General features: G+C 58.1%; 2 protein-coding genes across 6 annotated transcripts; one reads left to right on the top strand and one right to left on the bottom strand.

The window, feature by feature from the left end:
• Positions 1-138: 138 nt before the first annotated feature.
• On the top strand, positions 139-14,713 carry LOC120614107 (cyclin-dependent kinase 11B). Of its 5 annotated transcripts, none has more exons than XM_039876873.1 (20): positions 139-277; positions 883-1,006; positions 1,838-1,953; positions 2,990-3,117; positions 3,903-4,041; positions 8,712-8,848; positions 9,401-9,523; positions 9,802-9,897; positions 9,980-10,153; positions 10,385-10,444; positions 11,040-11,215; positions 11,871-11,961; positions 12,676-12,797; positions 12,930-13,035; positions 13,254-13,375; positions 13,449-13,556; positions 13,633-13,749; positions 13,820-13,968; positions 14,083-14,272; positions 14,366-14,713. In XM_039876873.1, the coding sequence occupies exons 2-20, from the start codon at positions 896-898 to the stop codon at positions 14,456-14,458; spliced, it is 2,358 nt and encodes a 785-aa protein (XP_039732807.1). In that variant the 5' UTR covers positions 139-277; positions 883-895; the 3' UTR covers positions 14,459-14,713. The 5 variants fall into 5 exon arrangements, with proteins under 5 accessions (XP_039732807.1, XP_039732806.1, XP_039732810.1 ...); XM_039876872.1 differs by having other exon boundaries at positions 8,712-8,890; XM_039876876.1 differs by having other exon boundaries at positions 262-277; positions 883-1,126.
• Positions 14,714-15,694: 981 nt separating this feature from the next.
• On the bottom strand, positions 15,695-18,797 carry MMP23B (matrix metallopeptidase 23B). Its single transcript, XM_039876877.1, has 8 exons — positions 17,808-18,797; positions 17,345-17,481; positions 17,138-17,277; positions 16,906-17,073; positions 16,398-16,562; positions 16,203-16,313; positions 15,999-16,125; positions 15,695-15,910 (listed from the first exon to the last, which is right to left on the bottom strand). The coding sequence occupies exons 1-8, from the start codon at positions 18,123-18,125 to the stop codon at positions 15,736-15,738; spliced, it is 1,341 nt and encodes a 446-aa protein (XP_039732811.1). The 5' UTR covers positions 18,126-18,797; the 3' UTR covers positions 15,695-15,735.
• Between the last annotated feature and the right edge of the window lie 487 nt (positions 18,798-19,284).

Genomic DNA, 19,284 nt, shown 5'->3' with positions numbered 1-19,284 from the left:
TCCGAACGCGGCGGGGCGGGGCGGGGCGGGGCGGAACGACGCTTCCTATTGGGCCTCGCTGGGCCCCGTCCTGATTTCGTCATCAGTCAGCGTCGAGCCCGGAAGTTGCGCCCAAAGCGCGCACCCGGCACTGGTCTCTGGACCCGGGTCGGCGGCGAGGCCCCGCCCCGCGCGTCATCAGTCCGCGCCGACGCAAGAAGTGACGACGGTCGTGGCGCGCGCCGGGTGCTGTTTCTTCTCAGGCTCCGGGACCGGCGGCAGCGGCGGCGGCGCAGGGGTGAGTGGCGGCCGGCTCCCCCAGGCTCTCGGGGCAGGCGGGCGACGTTCCCCGCCCCGTCGTCGCGTCTCTCCCCGCGTGGAACTTGGGGTCGAAGCGGCGGACCCCAACGCTCTCCGAGCTCAGTCCTGCGGGCCCCGCCCCGGTTAGCGCCCTGAACCCCAGGGACTAGGAGCCCCGCGGCCTGGTCTCCGAGTGCGCCCCGTCGGACGCCCCCCGCCCCAGGCCCCCGCCGTCCCGTGCTGGAGGCTGCAGCCGTCAGGCGGGCCCGCAGCTCCCGCTTCCCGCGCGGTCTGTTTCACAGGCTGCGATAGCAGAAACGGTGCCGGGCAGTGCCAGGTACTGAGCTGGGTAGGGGTGGTCCCTTTGAGTCCCCGAGCGGTACTACTCTGCCGGCGTCGTTCTTGCCGTTTACAGAAGGTAAACTGAGGCGAAGTAACTTGCCCAGCACCGCACAGGAGTGACAGAAAAGAGACCGGAACCCAGCCAGTCCTTTTTCAGAGCCCATTCCTCCTAACGAAGCGCGCAAAAGTGTCCAGAAACAACATAGCGTCAAACCGTAGCTTGTCATCTCTGACAGATCTTGAATTCTTTTGTTTCTGTAGTGTTTTAACTCAAATGGGTGATGAAAAGGACTCTTGGAAAGTGAAAACTTTAGATGAAATTCTTCAGGAAAAGAAACGTCGGAAAGAACAAGAGGAAAAAGCAGAGATAAAACGCTTAAAAAATGTAAGCCATATTTTTTAAGTAAGGGGTTTTCTTAAAAGAAAATTTAATTTCTTTGCCCTCATTTTTCCATTAGAACAACGCTTCTTCGGTGAAGTTCTTTTGTACTTCCAAATGTCGCAGGTGAGCCCAAAATCTATTCTAAAAATTAACAAAAACATTCGAATACTCAGTTTACATTGCAGACTGATAACATACTAAAGCCGTATGTAGATGACAGTGTCTACCTGGAGAATAAAGCATTTTAAACCTAAATACATTAGTGCAATTGGACTAATTTTTCTCATTTCATTATTAGTGTATTCACAATACCATTTACAAATATTTTTGGTATAGCAGGAAGTTGTCTTGACGTTAACGTTTTACGTGTTTCTTGGTTCAGATCACATACTGGGAAAAACATTAGTAATTTGATAAGGGGCATTGGTAAAAAATGCCTCTTCTGATAAGATTAATAGGAGGCTCTTAAGTATTTAGTGAGTTTTATGAGATCTCACAAAGTATTTGGTAAATATAATGTGCTTTAAGACTCAGTTTTGGCTCTTACATACAACTAACGTGCTTGGCATAGTGACTGATGTCCCTTGTCAAATATGCTGGTTTTAAATTTCTCATCTCAGATTCTTGGTTTACAGGAAGTTGTAATTTTTAATGCCACGGGATTTGAATGAAAGTTTTTTGTTTTGTTTTTTTTAAATATAAAAGCCCATATGAAGTTTTTTTAAAGAAAAAGTGTATATGAAAGTTTGTTTTTGGATATTGGCCGGGTTCGATTATCATTAAAAATATGTTTTTCCTGTGAGGAAAATAACTAACTTCCTGCTTGCTTCTTAGTCAGATGACCGGGATTCCAAGCGGGATTCCCTTGAGGAGGGGGAGCTGAGGGACCACCGCATGGAGATAACCATCAGGAACTCGCCGTACCGGAGGGAGGACTCCATGGAGGACAGGTGAGAGGGGCGCATGAGGAGGAAGAGCACCCAGGCCGTGGCGTGCTTCACCGAGAATGCAAGCGTGGCGTGCTTCACCGAGAATGCAAGCGGGGTCACCCCACATAATGCTGGTCCTGGCTGGCCTTTCTCGGTGCTACTTCCAGCAGGTTCAGAGTAGTGACTTTAGGTTTCCTAGGTTTACCTCACCATTGAAATGGGCTCCTGCGCGGTGTCAGTTTCACCCCACCCCCACTTCTATGGAAGAACCAGACGAGGGCGTGCGCTTTTCTTTGCGATTATTCTTGGTCAAGCCAGCACCATTTACGTAGCGCACTTCAATCATGGTGCTGTATGTTTGTGACGATTCGGAAAATCACCGTCTAAAATTTTGTGCAAACGAACCAAGGTCGAATGCTCAAAGAGTCTTGAGCAGAGCCTCCGAGCGGAAATGGCCCTGACGACGTCTGTTCATTCTGACGCTTCGTCCTGCGTCATGGTCTCTCTTCACGTGTTTTCTCTCATCCGTCATCAAGTGATTAAAGGCGACAGAGCCAGTAATTAAGGTAGAAAGACATGGGGTGTGACTTCTCCAAAGAGTTCAGTTATGTAGACAGTTGAAGGTACTAAGTGACCGTTTTGAGGTCATTTTGATTAAAAAATGTGGGACCTTTTTTTTTAACAGCCCTATTGGAGTGTAAATGACAGAATAAGCTGCACATCTGTCAAAGCGTGCAACTTGATCCATTTTACACACCTGCGAACTTTTATCACAGTCAAGAGAGTGGACGCAGCCATCGTCCCCGAAGGTTCCTCAGAGGCATTTTTGTTCCGCACGCAACACTGATTTTCTCACTCACACTTTTCACACGAGTCTGCGTTAATTTACAGTCTCGGCTTTTTTCCGTAATTAACACTTTTTAAGTGGTGGCTCAGATTCAGCTTTATTCATAACGCGAACCCTGCATTTTTCTGTGTTAAAAGAAACTCCATTGTACCTGGTGCTCCTAGTGTTACTTTCTCAAGCGTGACGTCGTGCTGTTGTGTCTTATTTCAGAGGAGAGGAAGATGATTCTTTGGCTATCAAACCACCTCAGCAAATGTCTCGGAAAGAAAAAGCTCATCACAGGAAAGACGAGAAGAGGAAAGAGAAGCGCAGGCACCGCAGCCATTCAGCAGAGGGGGGTACGGGGCGCCCGCGTTCTGTGTCGCTCCCACGCGTGTTCTGCTTCCAGGTCATGTCTGCTGCCCTCTCCACAACTCGGCTCACAGAGAAGAGAAAGTAAACTAGCTAAAAACGTGGACTAATCATAGGTCGTTCTGAAGAGTTGCTTTGTTTCCCGTCTGGTGTTTTTTCTGCACGTTACATTGTAATGGGGCGGTTTGTTTGCATTTAAAATGGTCTTTATTCACAAGTGCAGGGGGAAAACACACCCTTCAATGCCAAGTTGCTTTAGCCGAAATTTAGGTGCTTGATATAGTCCAAATAATGGGTTTGTTCTCATGCCAATATCAAGAGCTGCTTAGGGATTTGGGGAAACAACCTGGGCCTGACTTAAATCTTATACTTATAAATGCAGTCGAGTGACATGATCTTATAACATGATGTAGAGATCCACCGAAAGGAGCCAAGCTTTGTCCTGTATTCTTCATGAGTGCTGATATTTTTACTTTTATTTATTTTATATTTTTTTATTTTGATATTTTTAAATTATGAAAGTAATGCGACATAATCATAGATTATTCAGTAGATAAGATTTTTAAAATACGGTGAAAATCACAATTCTGTTTAGTGATGACATTATTTTGTTTCCTTAAGTAAAGGCTTATCACATAGTGTCTTATGTCATTTTTTTTAACATAAAATCATGATCTCTAAATCATTAATTAAACATTTTTTCTTCTTGCACTGGGTATTTTCAGATTAAATGGAAGTTAAGCTTCTTTGCGGGACACTTGTCTCTCCTCAGGCAAGCACGCGAGAGTGAAAGAGAAGGACAGAGAACACGAGCGCCGGAAGCGACATCGAGAGGAACAGGATAAAGCCCGCCGGGAATGGGAGAGACAGAAGAGGAGGGAGATGGCAAGAGAACATTCCAGGAGAGAGAGGTGAGAGGCCTTGCTCGGTTAAGGGGCTTTAAGCACGCGTGATGGTCAGCATCCCATCGGAATGGAAGAGGCCGTCATTTTGACTCAGTAACTTGGCGCGGGAGTGGTGCGCGAGCGTAGAGTCACAGCCCAGTAAACATTGGGCGACATCAGCCACGAGAATCATCCTGAAGGAAGTGAGTCTTTACTGCATCTGGGGGATGGAAACGGGTGTGAACCCACTGAGAGATCATGAGGGGAACGGAAATCCGTGTGTCGGCTCGTTCCAGGCGGAGGCTGGCGGGGGAGCTGCTGGGGGCCCGTGAGCCGGGTCCTAATTCGTGCCCGAGACCTCGCGTAAGTGTGAAACGGGCCTGAAGGAAGGGATGTTGCTGCAGGTCTGAGATAGGAACATGGACTCAAGGAAGGTTTGGGTCAGACGTAGATCAGTGGCGAGCAAAGGAAGATAGAGTAGGGTAGATGGTCTTCCTAGACCTGTTCGCTGATGACAGGGAAACGGAAGAGGAAATGTAAGCACCTGTGCACTCGGCGCGTCAGGATGGTAAGGGAAGCGCCCTGTGGGAGCAGGGTGAGTGCCCTGCCCATCTTTAGTAGCGTATTGTGTTCAAGTCATAGTAGAGTGAACCGTATTGAAGACAGCCTGGTCTGCGTGTGTAAATTCTGACACAGAATTAGTGCTCGGGAGAAGTCTGGTGGAGAATGTCTCACCATCTCTTACTTAGCAAGTGTGTAGCCAGCGCCTGCTTGGTACCAGGCTCTGTTCTGGGTGGTCTAGGTCAGGAAGACCAAGGACACATACCGTTTAGTGTTCTCTGGGTTACAATAGAAGTGAACTGGTTCTTTCAAAAAAAGAAAAAAGGAAAGAAATGAAATCCGAAAGACCTTGAAACAGTCTGGGAGCTGGGACACCAGACCCTTGGGCGTTTGTCCCCAGGTGCCTCTCTCCGGGCTCAGATTCTCAGGAAAGAGCATCTGGTTAGCCCCAGGTTTGTCCTCCATCGCCCAGGTAAAGGGTGAACAGACAGGTGTGAATGCTAGGGCCACCTCTGTGTGTCGGGGTCATTTCCAGAGAAAGCTTGGGTGCTGGCCTGCGGTAAAGAAGGGAGAAATAGACGGCTAGATGGCTAGATGTCCCGGCAGCCTAGGTGAGCAGAAGAGGCGTTTAAAGAAGGTCCGTGAGAACAGCCTTCGTTCTCGTGACCGGTCTGGCGGGGGCTGAGGCCGGAAGGTGAAAGTCTCAACTCTCACAGTGTCCAGGCTGCAGGCAGCACGTGGGACAGCCAAGTGCTGACTGTCCGGTGCAGACCGACCTTACAGCTGTGCAGGCACAGCGCTGACCCCAAGGAAGTCAAGCTGGGAAAAAAAAGAAACACGGAAAGAAATGGCAGTGGCCACAGTCTACCACGGAGACAGGAGTTCACGGATTTGGCCAAATACGGTAAAGAGCAACAACTGAGGAGAAATTAGAATCCAGAGTTGCTACAACATGTTAATCGAAAAAGTCCAATTTTCCACAAAAAGTCTCAGGACCTACAAAAAAGTTAAAAAGTGACCCCTGTCCAGGAAGAAAGGCATCAGTAGAAGCTGCATGTGTTCCAGATTTAGCGAAGACCTGGACTCTTCAGAGGACGTGGGAGAAGGGACTGGAAGATGGCGCTGTGGAAGCCACGCGTTCTGAGGAGAAAAAAGACTGAAGGAGAACGAACAGCCTCCAATATCGGCGAGACGACAGCCGTGTCATGGCAACCCCAGGACAGAAGAAGGAAGGGGCACAAAGGTGTCTTTTAAAATAACAGCGAAAACTTCCCAAATTTGATGAAAAATTTTCATCAGCATTTCCAAAAAGATCAGTGAGCTGCAGGCACAGCAAATTCAGTTACGTCATAGTCAGACTGGGGAAAGCCAAATGAGAACAAGCAGCAAGAGAAAAGCTGTCTCCGGAAGCGGGTGCGTCTGTGCCGTTGGTGGCAGGCTGCTCGGTGCTGGGGGCGCGGGGGCGGGGCGGCAGAGTCACACTGCCGGGAGCAAACCTGTCAGCGAGGATTGTACACCCAGCAGAGCTGCTTCAGAAGGGAGGGGGAAATAAAGACTTGCCCAGGTGGGTGTGGACCGGTGGGTTCCACTGTTAGCAAGACCCGCCTTACGGGAGACACTCGAGACTTTCAGGCTGAATGGAAGCGACACCAGAAGGTATCGAATCCACAGGAAGAAAAAAACACGACCGGAAATGGTAAAAGTGGGTTACGTACAGAATCTATACAGACGTTTCTTCTCAGCGTCTCCTACAAAAGACACGAGATTGTGCAGAATGACGATTATGAAGATATTGTCATGTAGCACATACCACGTGTAGGCTGCACTGGAACAGGCCCTCTGTTTCATGGGAATTAGGGTCGCTATGACCCCTAGAGCAAACACCTAAGTATAAAATCGGAAAAGTTAAGTGGTACGCTGAAGATACTTATTTAAATCCAAAATGGGCACAAAAAAGAAGATGGAGAAAACAAAGAGCAAAAGCACAAAAGGAAGCCCAACCATAGGCATAATTACATTAACCGTGAAACAGACTCTGTGCCCCAAACAAGGGCAAGATTGTCAGAGAAGCAAGGTCCAACTCCAGGAGGGATATCTTAGAGCCACAGACAAAAATGGGTTGAAAGTCAAAGGTTGGGAAAAGATCCACCATGCAGACAGCAACCACAAGAGATCTCGAGTGGCTATTCTAAATGTCAGGCAAAAAAGAGGTTAAGACAAATAACAAAAAGTAACAACAAAAAGGCGCACTATCGGAAGGTAGAATAATAAATGTATACGCATGGAGTACAAGAGTCCAAGAATACGTGAAGCAAAACTCAACAATGGAAAGGAGAGAGAGTTCGTTGATGACAGTCGGAAATGTCTCCAGTCAATGGAACAACTAGAGAAAATCAACAAAGATACAGAAAATTTGGAAAATATTAACCAACTCAATCTAACGTGGATATTACATTCCACCCACAGCTACAGCGTATAGATTTATTTCAAGAGCTCATGAGACGTTTTCAACGTAGATCATATGCTAAGCCGTATAACGGTGCTCGAATTTAAAAGAAGTCAAAGTATGCCCTCTTACCACAAAAGAATTTAACTCAAAATCAGCAACAGAAACCTAGAGAGATTCCCCAGTGTTTAGGAATTCAGTGACACATTTCTGAATAAGCAACGGCCGAAAGAAGAAATTATAAGGAAAAACAAAATAGTTTGAACTAAATGAAAATGAAAACAGTCAAAGTGTAGGGACACAGCTAAGGCTGTGCTTAGAGTGCAGTGTTTTAGCTTAAGCACTGAAGTCAGAAAAGGACGTTGCGAATTCAATACCATAAGCTTCTACCCAAAGAGACGAAGAAAAAGCATTCAGCCCAGAGCAGCAGCAGAAATGTCCAGAAATCCAAAGCCGATGAAAGCAGGTTTGCGGGGTGGGGGCTGAGCACGGTGGACGTGAGGGACACATCAGTGACTGGAATGTTTTAACGCGCTTCCCGTTTGCCCCAAGAACACTGGCCAGTGGCGCTTGTGGCTTTTACCCCGAGATGACTCGCAGATCACAATCCTAACGTCATCCCGAGTTTGCCACGAAACATCTCACTTTTATTATTTTTGCGTCACTCTAGTGTATCGACCATCCTTAAACAAATGGCATCACTCTGGCATTCTGTCTTTACTAGCAGTTTTCCCATTTACAAAATACGTTCTCGATCGCTGAAAATGTCAAGTCCTGGAAAACGTAGCCTCCTGACGTTTGATGTTGAATTAACACTGGCAGCGAGCTGCGCTGGTTCTTTGTAAACAGGAAGAGGGAGAAGCTGTGGTGATGGTTGTACAACTTCGTCAGCTCGTGAAACACGATGCAGCGGGTGGATTTTACACGTAAATCATCCCTCAGTTTTGCTTTGAAGCAGCTCGGACTCGCAGCCATTCACATACTCGTGCCTCGAGCTCCATGTCCTCACGCAGCCACCCAGGTGCTGAGCTGTTGCGGACCGGTGCTGGCCCGGGGCTGATGGTGACACCACAGGCCTTCTTTCGTTTTCACCATTTTTGGCTTGTGCTCATTTCTGTGTGTGTATAATGATCTATTTTTAAAAGCGTGTTAGCTCTTTAAGGGGTTATTTGGGTTTAAGATCAGGGACGCGAGAGTTACCTATGATCAGCCCTCACTCTTTGGCCGCCTTATTTCAGTCACTGGTGTTTCCTGTGCTCCAGGTGATACCCGACCTTAGAGCAGCTTTCCCCGCAGCCCATCGTGCCGCTCATGCCCCCTCTCCTCTCCCCGCCACATGGGACCGGGCAGCGGCCCGGGGTCCGCCAGCCGTGGCCCGGTGAGCGGAGGACGGGCGGGCGCGTGTGCAGGTGCCGTGAGGGTGCTGGGTGCGTCCTTGGGAAGCTCCTGGGGGGGGCGGGTTCTGCGTGGGCCTGGCCCACAGGAGCGGGCGGAACCAGCGGCCCCTGGCAGCAGCGCTTCCTGCCGTTGTGCCCATGGCGCCCTCGGGACGGCTTTGTGAGTTCGTGCTGCCTTTAGAAAGCCCTTTATGGGTCGAATAACCTGAAGAGGCATTTTTTAAATCTGAGCGCAAAGCCCTGGGAGCGAAGCCGCCTGTGCGTTGGGGGAACGCTGGCAGTGCTCGTTGCAGGGACCGCCTGGAGCAGCTGGAGAGGAAGCGGGAGCGGGAGCGCAAGCTGCGGGAGCAGCAGAAGGAGCAGCGAGAGCAGAAGGAGCGGGAGCGGCGCGCGGAGGAGCGGCGCAAGGAGCGGGAGGCGCGGCGGGAAGGTGCGCGCGCGGGTGGGGGCCTCGCCCTGAGCCGCTCCCGCGGTGAGTGCTGGTGCCTCGGCCCGCAGCCGCCACGCTGGGGCCGAGCCACAGCCGGGTCGGGGATGCTGGGAGGCGGTGGCAGGCAGGCGGGACGGGCCGGGAGCGGAAGGGGACAGTGGCTTGTGCGGGGCGTGCGGGGGAGCTGTCCCCAGGGCGTGGCCCAGGGCCATCTCGGGCTGAGTGCAGGGCCGCTGTAGCGTGTCCCCTGTGCCTGGTGTCCTCTGGCGCCTGGGCTCCGGCCTGCAGAGGCAGTTCCGGGCCTGCCGTTTGTGACCAATAGGGGGCAGTCTGGGTCCCGGGTCCGCTCCCAGCCTCCGGGTTGGAGCTGTCTTTCCTTGGCTCCTTGGTTTCTGCCCTGGGTGCTGCTAGCAACTGTGTGTCCTGTGGCCGTGTCTGCCGTGTCACGCGGGCTGTCGCCATCAGCATGGGTGCGGGGGCGAGGTGACCGAGGGGGCCCTGTCGGAAAGAAGGTGCTGCCAGCGCCACGTCCTCTTCTGTCCTGGGCACCAGGGTCTGCGCATCACCGAACGACGAGAGAGGACTACGGCGACAAGGGGAAGGCTGGCCACTGGAGCCGCAGCCCGCTCCGGCCGCCCCGAGAGCGGTTCGAGCTGGGCGACGGCCGGAAGCCAGGTGAGGCTGGCCGCGCGCGTGGGTCTTTGTCGTCTTCACAGCAGGGTGGTGTGCTGAGTGCTTCCTGTCGCAGAGCAGGCGCCAGTGGTGGTGTGAAGTGAGTTACGCACTTGTCGCCCGAAACGCCCGTTGCCGGCCCATTAGAGTTTTCCCCTGAGTGTGTGTGCGCGAGCTGTTCCCCTTCAGACCGAACTTCGTCCTCGTGTGAGACGTTCTGTCTGGTCTTGTTCGTGTCACAACGTGTCCCCAAATTCACCTTTGCTGGTTTGCTCCGGAAGTAAAAGAAGAGAAAGTGGAGGAGAGGGACCTGCTGTCTGACTTGCAGGACGTCAGCGACAGCGAGAGGAAAACCAGCTCGGCCGAGTCCTCCTCAGGTGAGCAAGTCGGCGGCCGAGGCCCATGGCGCCGCTGCGGAGGGGGACCCCGCGCTCATGGCCTGCTGCTTCCCGCCTGCAGCGGAGTCGGGATCAGGGTCGGAGGAGGAGGAAGAGGAGGAGGAGGAAGAGGAGGAGGAGGGCAGAGGAAGAGGAGGAGGAGGAAGAGGAGGAGGAGGAGAAGAGGAGGAAGAGGAGGAGGAGGAGGAGGAGGAGACGGGGAGCAACTCGGAGGATGCGTCCGCGCCGTCGGCCGGTGAGTGGGGTGCCAGCGAGCAGGGTCGGAGGCCACGGGGTGCGCTTTCAAGTCTGACCCTGAAACGTTCCAGACTGGACATCCCTGCGTTCTGGGCCTCACTGGAGGTCCCCACGTGCTGCTTCCTGGCCGTCCGCGGAGCAGACGGGCGGCCTCGGAAGTGCGCGGGGTGGCGGGGCCCTGGGGCGCGGCGGACCCAGCCGGCCTGGCCGACGCCACTTTGCCTTGCAGAGGAAGTGAGCGACGAGGCGAGCGACGACGAGCGTGAGACCGAGAACCACGTCCTCATGGGTGAGCAGCCTCCCCGCGACGGCTGGCCTTCCGCCCGTCCCCCAGTGCGCTGGCACCCTAACGGCCATGCGCGTGACTGTGTGGCAGTCCAGGAAACCTTCTCCAAGGCACCTCACGCCCCAGAAGCCACAGGGAGGTCCTGGCCTGGCAGTGTTCCAGGACGAGCCGACTCCTAGAACTGGGCACCTCACAAAGCACCTCACTGTTCCCATGGGGGTCCGGACTTCTCAGAGGGGACAGCGCTAACTGAATGCTATCCTGAGTGCTGCTGTGGCCTGGACAGCCGGGGGCTGAGGACTGCCGCCCTGGCCCTAGCAGCTCAGGTCCAACTGCGGGCCGAGGCCACGTGGGGCTGGCGTGGCCTGCAGGCGGCTCTGCGCCCTCAGGCCTGACAGACCAGTTCCAGACACACCACCTCGGAGCTGCGCTTCCGATCAGCGGCTCGGCAGAGCCGGCGGGCCCCAAGGCCCCGGGGTCACTGCTCAGTGTCTTCTTTGAGCACTGTGTCCCCCTCTCTAGCCCCACCCCCCAGAGCAGGAAGGGGCTCGTGACAATTGCGCATTCCTGGTTTCGAAATCGGGTTTCACTTTTGAAGTTCCAGAGTCCCGATTTGACCGAGATTCTGGAGAAAGTGAAGAAGGAGAGGAGGACGCTGGCGAGGGCACCCCGCAGAGCAGCGCCCTGACCGAGGGGGAGTTCGTGCCCGACTCGCCCACTCTGTCGCCCATCGAGCTCAAACAGGAGCTGCCCAAGTACCTGCCCGCCCTGCAGGTCAGGCGCCCTGCTGCCCAGCCTGGTTCCGCTTCGCCCGTCACCGCAGGGCCGGTGGCCGAGAGCAGAAGCCAGGTCCTCAGTGCGGTGGTCTTTCACCAGAGGGGGCCGGGACCGCCCTTGCTCCAAGTCACTGGCCAGGCTCAAGCACCAGTCTCCATGTCCATGGTCCAACCTTTTGCCCGGCAGCAGTGGTGGGAACAGCTCCTGAGGCCCCAGCGGGGCCCATGCATGGCAGGCAGCTTGGTGACTGGGCACTTGCCCTTCCTCACCCTCTTGCTGTGCAGGGTCATAAGGGAGGGTCAGTGATGAGGGACACCGCGGTGAGGGCCTGGGAAGGAGCCCGTCCTGAGAGGGGCGAGTGGCCTCACGTGCTCAGGCTCCCCAGGCTGCACTCGCTGGCCTGGCAGGACAACACAGCAGGAAGACACGGGCTTGGTGTGGGGGGTCGGCTGTCTTCAGTGTCGCCATAAGGCAGGGCAGGCCTGGCTCGGTTCTCCTCCACTTCGGTTTAAGATCGTGGCCAAGGGGCACGAGCTCGCTGAAGGCGACAGGAGATGCTGGGTCGCAGCTCCGGGCCCCCTCAGGTCAGCCTCGCGGCGCCGGCACTGCACGGGGCCGGCCCGGCCAGGCCTCACGCCAGTGTCCCCGCCAGGGCTGCCGGAGCGTGGAGGAGTTCCAGTGCCTGAACAGGATCGAAGAAGGCACCTACGGCGTGGTGTACCGAGCCAAGGACAAGAAGACAGGTGCGCAGGGTCTGGGTGGCCCGGAGAGCCGCACCCGAGGGGCGCTGTCCTTGGCTGGCCCGCTGCTGTCGCAGGCCCAGCACTAACTCCCCAAGGGCGGTTGGGTTCCTGGTTGGCTCTCGGGGCTGAGACCCGAGCCCGGCCAGCCTGGCCCCTCAGCCTCGAGGTCATTGAGCACAGTGCCTCGTGGTCCTGGGAGTCGCCCCATCCTTGTGCTGGGCCATGGCCTTGCCTTACCTTGCCAGCACCAGGTGATGACTCATAGTGACACATTCCAGAGCTGCTTGCTCATGAGAGTACTGCGTGGCTGTGACAGCAGATGACTTGCCACCATAGGGGGTGTGGAGTCACCTGGGCTCAGGCTCAGGCTGCAGAGCATCGGCCTCGAGTGGCGGCCCTTGGACAGTCGCAGTGCCTGTAACCGGGTCTCAGAACACCAGTGATTGTTTGGGACCTTGAGCACCTGGCAGATAATGCTGTGTGGGGCCATTGGGGTTGGTTACACCTGCCCACGGCGACAGTGGGCAGAGGCGGGAGGTCCCAGTGCTTCTGGACAGCAGCGGGTCTGGGAGTGCACTGCGTGCCTCTGGCAACCACGGTTGGGCTTCTGGCCGGAGACACGCACTCTGATCGGATGCGGCCTCCAGTGCAGTCGGGGCGCTCCGAGTCCCCGTGACCGTGCGTTCTCAGCATCTGTCCTCAAACTGCTCTCAGACGAAATCGTGGCTCTGAAGCGGCTGAAGATGGAGAAGGAGAAGGAGGGGTTCCCAATCACCTCGCTGAGGGAGATCAACACCATCCTCAAGGCGCAGCACCCCAACATCGTGACGGTCAGGGTAAGGCGGCCACACAGGCGGGCTCATCAGTCCTCACGCCTAGCAGGTCCCGCTGTCACCAGTCTCTGCCCCAGGGTCTTGGGCCTCCTGGGAGAGCCGGTGGTCACGGGCGGGACCTGCTGCTGTCTGTAGGAGATAGTCGTGGGCAGCAACATGGACAAGATTTACATCGTCATGAACTACGTGGAGCACGACCTCAAGAGCCTGATGGAGACCATGAAGCAGCCCTTCCTGCCAGGTACGGCCCGTGTCCCTGTGAGGACTGCTCACCCTCGGGCCGCCCAGGCCACAGGCAGTGTCCTTGGGGGTGGGGGAACGCTAGCCTGTGACCCCGACCCTGGCACACCAGGTGCGTGCTCCCGGGCTCCACGCCCCTGAGAACCTGGTCGCTGCCGAGGCGGGTGGGCACGCGGGGGAGCAGCCCACGTGGGGCCACTGAGAAACCACCGCCTGCAGGGGAGGTGAAGACACTCATGATCCAGCTGCTGCGTGGTGTGAAGCACCTGCACGACAACTGGATCCTGCACCGCGACCTCAAGACGTCCAACCTGCTGCTGAGCCATGCTGGCATCCTCAAGGTGAGCCCCGCCGCCCGCCGAGGGGCGCCCGGCTCCCAGCCGCAGCCCGCCCACCACCGCCCTGTCCTTGCAGGTGGGAGACTTTGGGCTGGCACGGGAGTATGGGTCCCCTCTGAAGGCCTACACCCCAGTGGTCGTGACCCTGTGGTACCGCGCCCCAGAACTGCTGCTTGGTGCCAAGGTGAGTGTCGGGCCGTTTGGGGCCTGCCCTAAGCACGTGGCCCCGCCAGCCCCCTGAGCCTGTCCCTGGTCTCCAGGAGTACTCCACAGCTGTGGACATGTGGTCCGTGGGCTGCATCTTTGGGGAGCTGCTGACTCAGAAGCCACTGTTCCCTGGGAAGTCAGAAATCGATCAGATCAACAAAGTGTTTAAGGTGGGTCAGGGTGTCCTATGTGGGGGCGCTGCCTGCAGGACGTGGCCAGCCTGAGACAGCCTCCTTTCAGGACCTGGGGACGCCCAGTGAGAAGATCTGGCCTGGCTACAACGAGCTCCCTGCGGTCAAGAAGATGACCTTCACTGAGTACCCCTACAACAACCTGCGCAAGCGCTTCGGGGCCCTGCTCTCCGATCACGGCTTCGACCTCATGAACAAGTGCGTGTGGGGCGTGGCGCCCGGGCCCCGCCCTGCGTTGGGCCCCGCCCCACAGTAGTCCCCGCCTCCCGGGCCCCACCCTGCAGTGGTCCCGCAAGTGCTGTCTTCTCTCAGGTTCCTGACCTACTTCCCTGGGCGGAGGGTCAGCGCCGAGGACGGCCTCAAGCACGAGTATTTCCGAGAGACTCCCCTCCCCATCGATCCCTCCATGTTCCCCACGTGGCCTGCCAAGAGCGAGCAGCAAAGGGTGAAGCGGGGCACCAGCCCTCGGCCGCCTGAGGGAGGCCTGGGCTACAGCCAGCTGGTAAGGGGCGGGCTGCTGGGTGATGGAGGTGGGGGTGGTTCTCCAGGTTGGGGCTGGCCCGGCCAGGGTCCCACAGTGCCACTTGCTCCCCAGGGAGATGATGACCTGAAGGAGACCGGCTTCCACCTCACTACCACCAACCAGGGGGCCTCAGCTGCGGGCCCTGGCTTCAGCCTCAAGTTCTGAAGTTCAGAGTGGACCCCAGACCAATCTCGGGGAATGCTGACTATCCAGGGTCAGCTGGGACCAGGGGCAGGAGCCGGAGAAGGCATCTGGGTCCAGACCCAGGTCTTGCCCCAGTTGGACACAGCTGCTTTGGCCCTTGCTGCTGTGAATAGCGACCTCGAGACTTGGACCACTGGTTCTATTTGGTTTTCCATGTTTCATTTTTATTTTGTCTTGGTTTGTAAATTTGTAGAATTAAATCATTTCCTTGTGGAAGGAAAGGGTATATTTTTTTTCAGATGTATCGGACTTGCCCTACGAGGAGAGTGCAGGTGTCCACACACAGGTGGCCAGTGTGGATAGCACATCCCCTCCACACATACACTCGGCCACCATGACCCAGGGGGCTCTGCCTGTCATACTGGCAGTGATTTGAAATGGAGCTGTGGGGGATTTTTCTGCTTTCCCATCTTTAGGGCTTCAGCTTTGGCACCTTCCTGCCCTCACCCACAGCGTCCACAGCCCCACGGTCCCCAGGTCCCCTAGAGCTGGGTGTGCGAGCATGGCCATGTGGCTTTTTGTACGAGGTGGTGACATTTTAAAGTACAGTAAAATATTCCTGGAGGAAGGCTCAGTATGTTATTTCAGCCACTTGTCCCAGGCTGGGTCCCCACACATGCACACAGGGCGAGGACAAGGACAGACGGGGTGAGGTGTAGCCTCTGGCCCCACGTGGGCCAGGCTCTTCTTGGCCCACCAGACCTGCAGCTCCTGTTCTAGTTGGTTGGAGGGGGGGTGGCAGAGGGGATGCTTGCCACCACCCAGGGCCTCCACCTGTGTCACACCAGGCCCTTCTGTGAGCATCACCAGCCCCATCTCCCAACTTCTGCTGAGGTGCCACCGGCCCACCCCACCTTGGCACTTCCGTGCTGGAGGCCCCACCCTCCCCAGCCCAGCCTTTCTGCCACACCTGGCCCAGAGCAAACCCAAGAGGGCCCTGGGCCGGCTCCACAGCAGTCTGTGCCCCCAGGTGATGACAGATGGGCCTCGTCCCCACCTTTCCAAGAACAGCCTAGAGAAGCTCTTAGCCCCCTGGTCGCTGTAGACTGCATCCTCACCTCGAGGAACTGCAGGGAAGTTTAGGTGTCCTGGTCCCCACTCCCTACATCCAGCTAGGCCTCCAGCCAGGTGTCCCCTGCTACAAGGCCCAAGACTGGCCGTCTGCCCCTTGCCCTCCCAAGAAAGGGCGCAGACACGTCAGAGAGAAAGCGCTTTATCAGCCGGCCTGCAGAGGGCGCTCAGCTCCGCACGCGGACTCGCCAGGAGTAGGTGCTGAGCACGCGCTGCCGCCGGCGCACCACGCACGTGTACGTGCCCTCGTTGATGGCGTTGGCGATGATGCTCAGGTGCGCCTCACCCAGCGCCAGGTAGCCGGGGTAGGAGAACTCCAGGGGCTCCTGGTCCTTGTACCAGCTGCGGGGGCGGCAGGGCGGCACGGTGGCAGAGCCCGGTGGGTCCGAGCCCCGGCGCCCACCCCCACCGTCACGGGTGGGTCACTCACTACACTTTGCCTTTCTTGTGGAGGATCTTCTGGCCACAGCGGAAGGTCACGTTCCTGCCCTCGGGCACCAGCCTGGTTTTGGTCCTGGGGGGCGGCGCGGTGGTGGCCACCGTGGGAAAGGGGAATTCTGCTCGGGTGCGGGAGGGTCACGTCAGTGCCCTTACCCCACCCCCGCCTGGGCCCGAGCTGGGGACCTGGTCGCACCGTAACAGAAGTCGCAGCTGCTGGGGCACAGCCTCTTCATGAGCCTCCGGCGGGCGTCACAGAAGCCCCTCCGCGCCCAGGACGCGCACACGAACAGCCGGTCCAGGCAGCCTGCGGGAGCGGGGCCTGGCCTCAGGGCCCACCCACCGCCCTGTCCGCCCCACCCCCCACCCCGGCGCGCCCATGGGTGCTCACCGTAAAGCCGGTGCAGCCCCCACAGCTCGTCCTGCGACAGCGCCTTCCAGCCCCGCAGCGTGGCGTTGAGGTGCATGAGTGCCTGGCCGTGCTGCGAGTGCATCAGGCCCAGCGCGTGGCCGATCTCGTGCGCCGCCACGTGCACCAGGTCGGTAAGCCACACGCCTGCAGGCCCCTCCGGTCAGTGCCTCGGCCCGCCCGACCTTTGCCCGCCGCCCCGCGCATCTGCTGCAGCACGCAGCGGGGCCGCCCTGGGCGCAGCCGCGGGGCAGATAAGAATGTTCCAGGCCGGCCGAGGCGGTGAGCTCGGCCCCCAGGAATGCAGCTCCAGTCCGTCTGCAGCGGCGTGGGGGTGGGGGAGCTTCAGGCTCCTGGGACCCTGGTCCCTAACCTCCTCACGACCTCCCCGTCCTTGCCCGCTAGACCCCAAATCGTAGCCCTCCCCCAAGCCCGCTGCTGTGGCCACCGTGGTGCGGAGGGCCCCACAGGCGGCCGGGCCTGCCGTCACCTTTCTTCCAGCTGTAGCGCGTGGGGCCCAGGACCCAGTACTCGCTGTCGTCAAAGTGGATGCCGCCGTGCGGGGGGAAGAAGGCGTGGGCCAGCTCGCCCGTGGGGCCGTCGAAGCAGTGATGCAGCGCGGAGACCAGGCAGTCCGTGTGGTTGATGGGGTAGAAGCCTGGGGGAGCACAGGTCTCAGCGGGGGGCCTCGGGGCGGGCGGGGGTGGGGGCACGGCGCCCACCTATACGGAGGTCGCTGGTCTGCTCGGGGGCCACCTCACGGAAGCTGAAGGGGGACACGTCACTCCACATGCGGAAGGCGGCGGCCAGGCCCCGCCGGGTCTCACTGGGGCTCAGCAGGTTCCGCGGGAAGGAGAGGATCCTGGGGTGAGGGTCGAGGTCGGGAGTGGTGCCAGCTGCTGCCGCTCCCCCCCGGGGCGGGGTCTCACCTGTACGTCAGGTTGAAATGGTCCCAGCGCAGCCTGGCCGGGGTCAGCGTGTAGCGGCGTCTACGGGGCGCCTGTGGGGGCAGCCGACCGGCGTCCGGGGTGGCGAGGACCCCCACAGGATGGGGAGCGACGTCTCCCTTCAAGAGAAGCAAGTGCTCTGGGGACACAGCAGCAACTGAGCCTGAGTCTGGAGCTCCGGAAAAGGGGGCTGGGAGTCAGCTGGGTGGGGGTTGCATGGTGGAGAGAGCTTGACGGTCCCGTTTTTTTGTCTTTCTGCATTTTCTGGTCTTCTACCCCCAAGCGAGCAATTCTTTTGCCGCCAGAACAAAATAGGTTAGTAAAGATGAGCCAGGTTGGGGGGCGGAGCTGGAGGACAGAGGCTGTCCCCGTCCCACTGCTCGCAGACACAGACGTGCGGACACTCGGACTCTCCGGTCGGACCGCAGAGCGGGGAGGAACTCACCTGCTTCGCGCCTGCCGCGGGCCTGGCGCCCGGGGCCCCCAGCTGGGCCAGTGACAGGAGCACAGGCAGCAGGCACAGGACGCCCAGCACGGCCCTCAGCCAGCCGGCCTGCGCGCGGGCCCCCAGCGCTGCCCAGGGGACACAGGCCCCGCGGCCCATGGCGCCCGCGGACTCGCTGTCGGGGCTTGGGGCGCGTGGGCTGTGGGACCTGCCTGAGCGGGAGCGGCCCAAGAAGGCGCCAGCGCGGCTCGGGTTACAGCCCTGAGGTGGGGGGCGGGAGGCAGGGGCGGCCACCCCCGAAGGGAACCAGCTGGCCATCCGGCTGTTGGTGCCGGGACCCAGGGCCTGCGGGTGGGTGGCAGTGGCCTGGGCAGGGCCTGTTGGGCGGGGCCACTTGGGCGGGGAGGGGGATGGGGGCGTCGAGAAGAGCGCTGGCTGCCAGGGAAAGGACTGATGCCAGGAGCTCAGGATAAGGCAAGGATGGTCAGCTGGGGTCCCCAAAACAGCTGGAACTGAATGACCCGGCTGTTTTCTCCCCAATGGACTCCCGTCTCTCAATGCCCTTGACACCGAATGAGACCTGGGAGTGGAGCCTCCATCCTGGCCAGCCCAGGACACGTTCCCCGCCGGCGCTGGCCTGTCAGGGTCCCCCAGAGAGGGGCGGGATTGCGGCGGGAGGGGACGTGGCAATTGAGTACCGGGAGGCTGAGGGGGAAGAGAGGCGGGGTAGGTGGCCTGGGGATGGCGCCAGCAGGGAGGGGGACCTGCAGGAGTCCCACCAAGAGCTGGAAGAGGCCAGAGGAGGAACCCCCTGGGAGCGACATGGGGGAAGACGCACGAGGGCGGGGGCAGCAGGGAGCCAGGAATCCCGAGTGGCTCTCTGGGGCCAATTGAGGACCCGAGTCTGAAATGGTTCTTGGTGGGGGCTGGGGGATGGTGTCCTGAGGCCAGAAGACACGGACTGATGGCCTGGCTTCAGGCAGGATGTTGCAGGGCTTCTAGGCTGGGAGAACGGGGATCTGGAGGCCGGGTGGGGGTTGGTGTCCGAGTGGACTGGGGGAGGGGAGCCGGGACTGGGGGAGGGGAGTCGGGGCTGGGCGGGTGTCAAGAGGAGGAGCGGAAGGCACCCAGCCAGAGAGCCCGGGGTCCTGGCCCTCCCCCTCCATCCAGGCCTTGAGCCCAGAGGGACATTTGGAACACTCAGCCAGCGGGGTCAGTGCCAAGTGCCTGGCGAGCAGCCGCAAGGCTCAGGAGCAGCATTTCGGGTGGTTCTTGGAAAGCCCGCTCCGCGGGCCCAGCCTGGACAGCGCCCCCCTCTTCGTGGCTAAATATTTGTCCCCAAAGACCCATCTCTGGTCTGTACCCTGCCCAGGTCCTGAGACCTTGCCAGGACCCCTAGCCTGAAGCAGATGCCTCACCCCACTCCCTGCTTAACTAGGACCCTACAGCGAGAAGCGGGTCCTGCTTTGGTCCAAGC

Source organism: Pteropus medius, unplaced genomic scaffold (assembly GCF_902729225.1).
Source record: "Pteropus medius unplaced genomic scaffold, Ma_sr-lr_union100, whole genome shotgun sequence".
Classification (NCBI taxonomy): Eukaryota; Metazoa; Chordata; class Mammalia; order Chiroptera; family Pteropodidae; genus Pteropus; species Pteropus medius.
This window is presented reverse-complemented; position numbering and strand designations above follow the sequence as displayed.

Bases quoted from the DNA above. Each gene is read 5' to 3' on its own strand.
- LOC120614107 (XM_039876872.1), top strand. From the start codon at position 896: ATGGGTGATGAAAAGGACTCTTGGAAAGTGAAAACTTTAGATGAAATT. The intron at 1,954-2,989 runs GTGAGAGGGGCG...GTCTTATTTCAG, and splicing joins GAGGACTCCATGGAGGACAG to AGGAGAGGAAGATGATTCTT. The intron at 12,798-12,929 runs GTAAGGCGGCCA...TGCTGTCTGTAG, and splicing joins CCAACATCGTGACGGTCAGG to GAGATAGTCGTGGGCAGCAA.
- MMP23B (XM_039876877.1), bottom strand. From the start codon at position 18,125: ATGGCCAGCTGGTTCCCTTCGGGGGTGGCCGCCCCTGCCTCCCGCCCC. The intron at 17,278-17,344 runs GTGAGACCCCGC...CCCTCACCCCAG, and splicing joins CATTTCAACCTGACGTACAG to GATCCTCTCCTTCCCGCGGA. The intron at 16,126-16,202 runs GTGCGACCAGGT...GCACCCGAGCAG, and splicing joins CAGCTGCGACTTCTGTTACG to AATTCCCCTTTCCCACGGTG.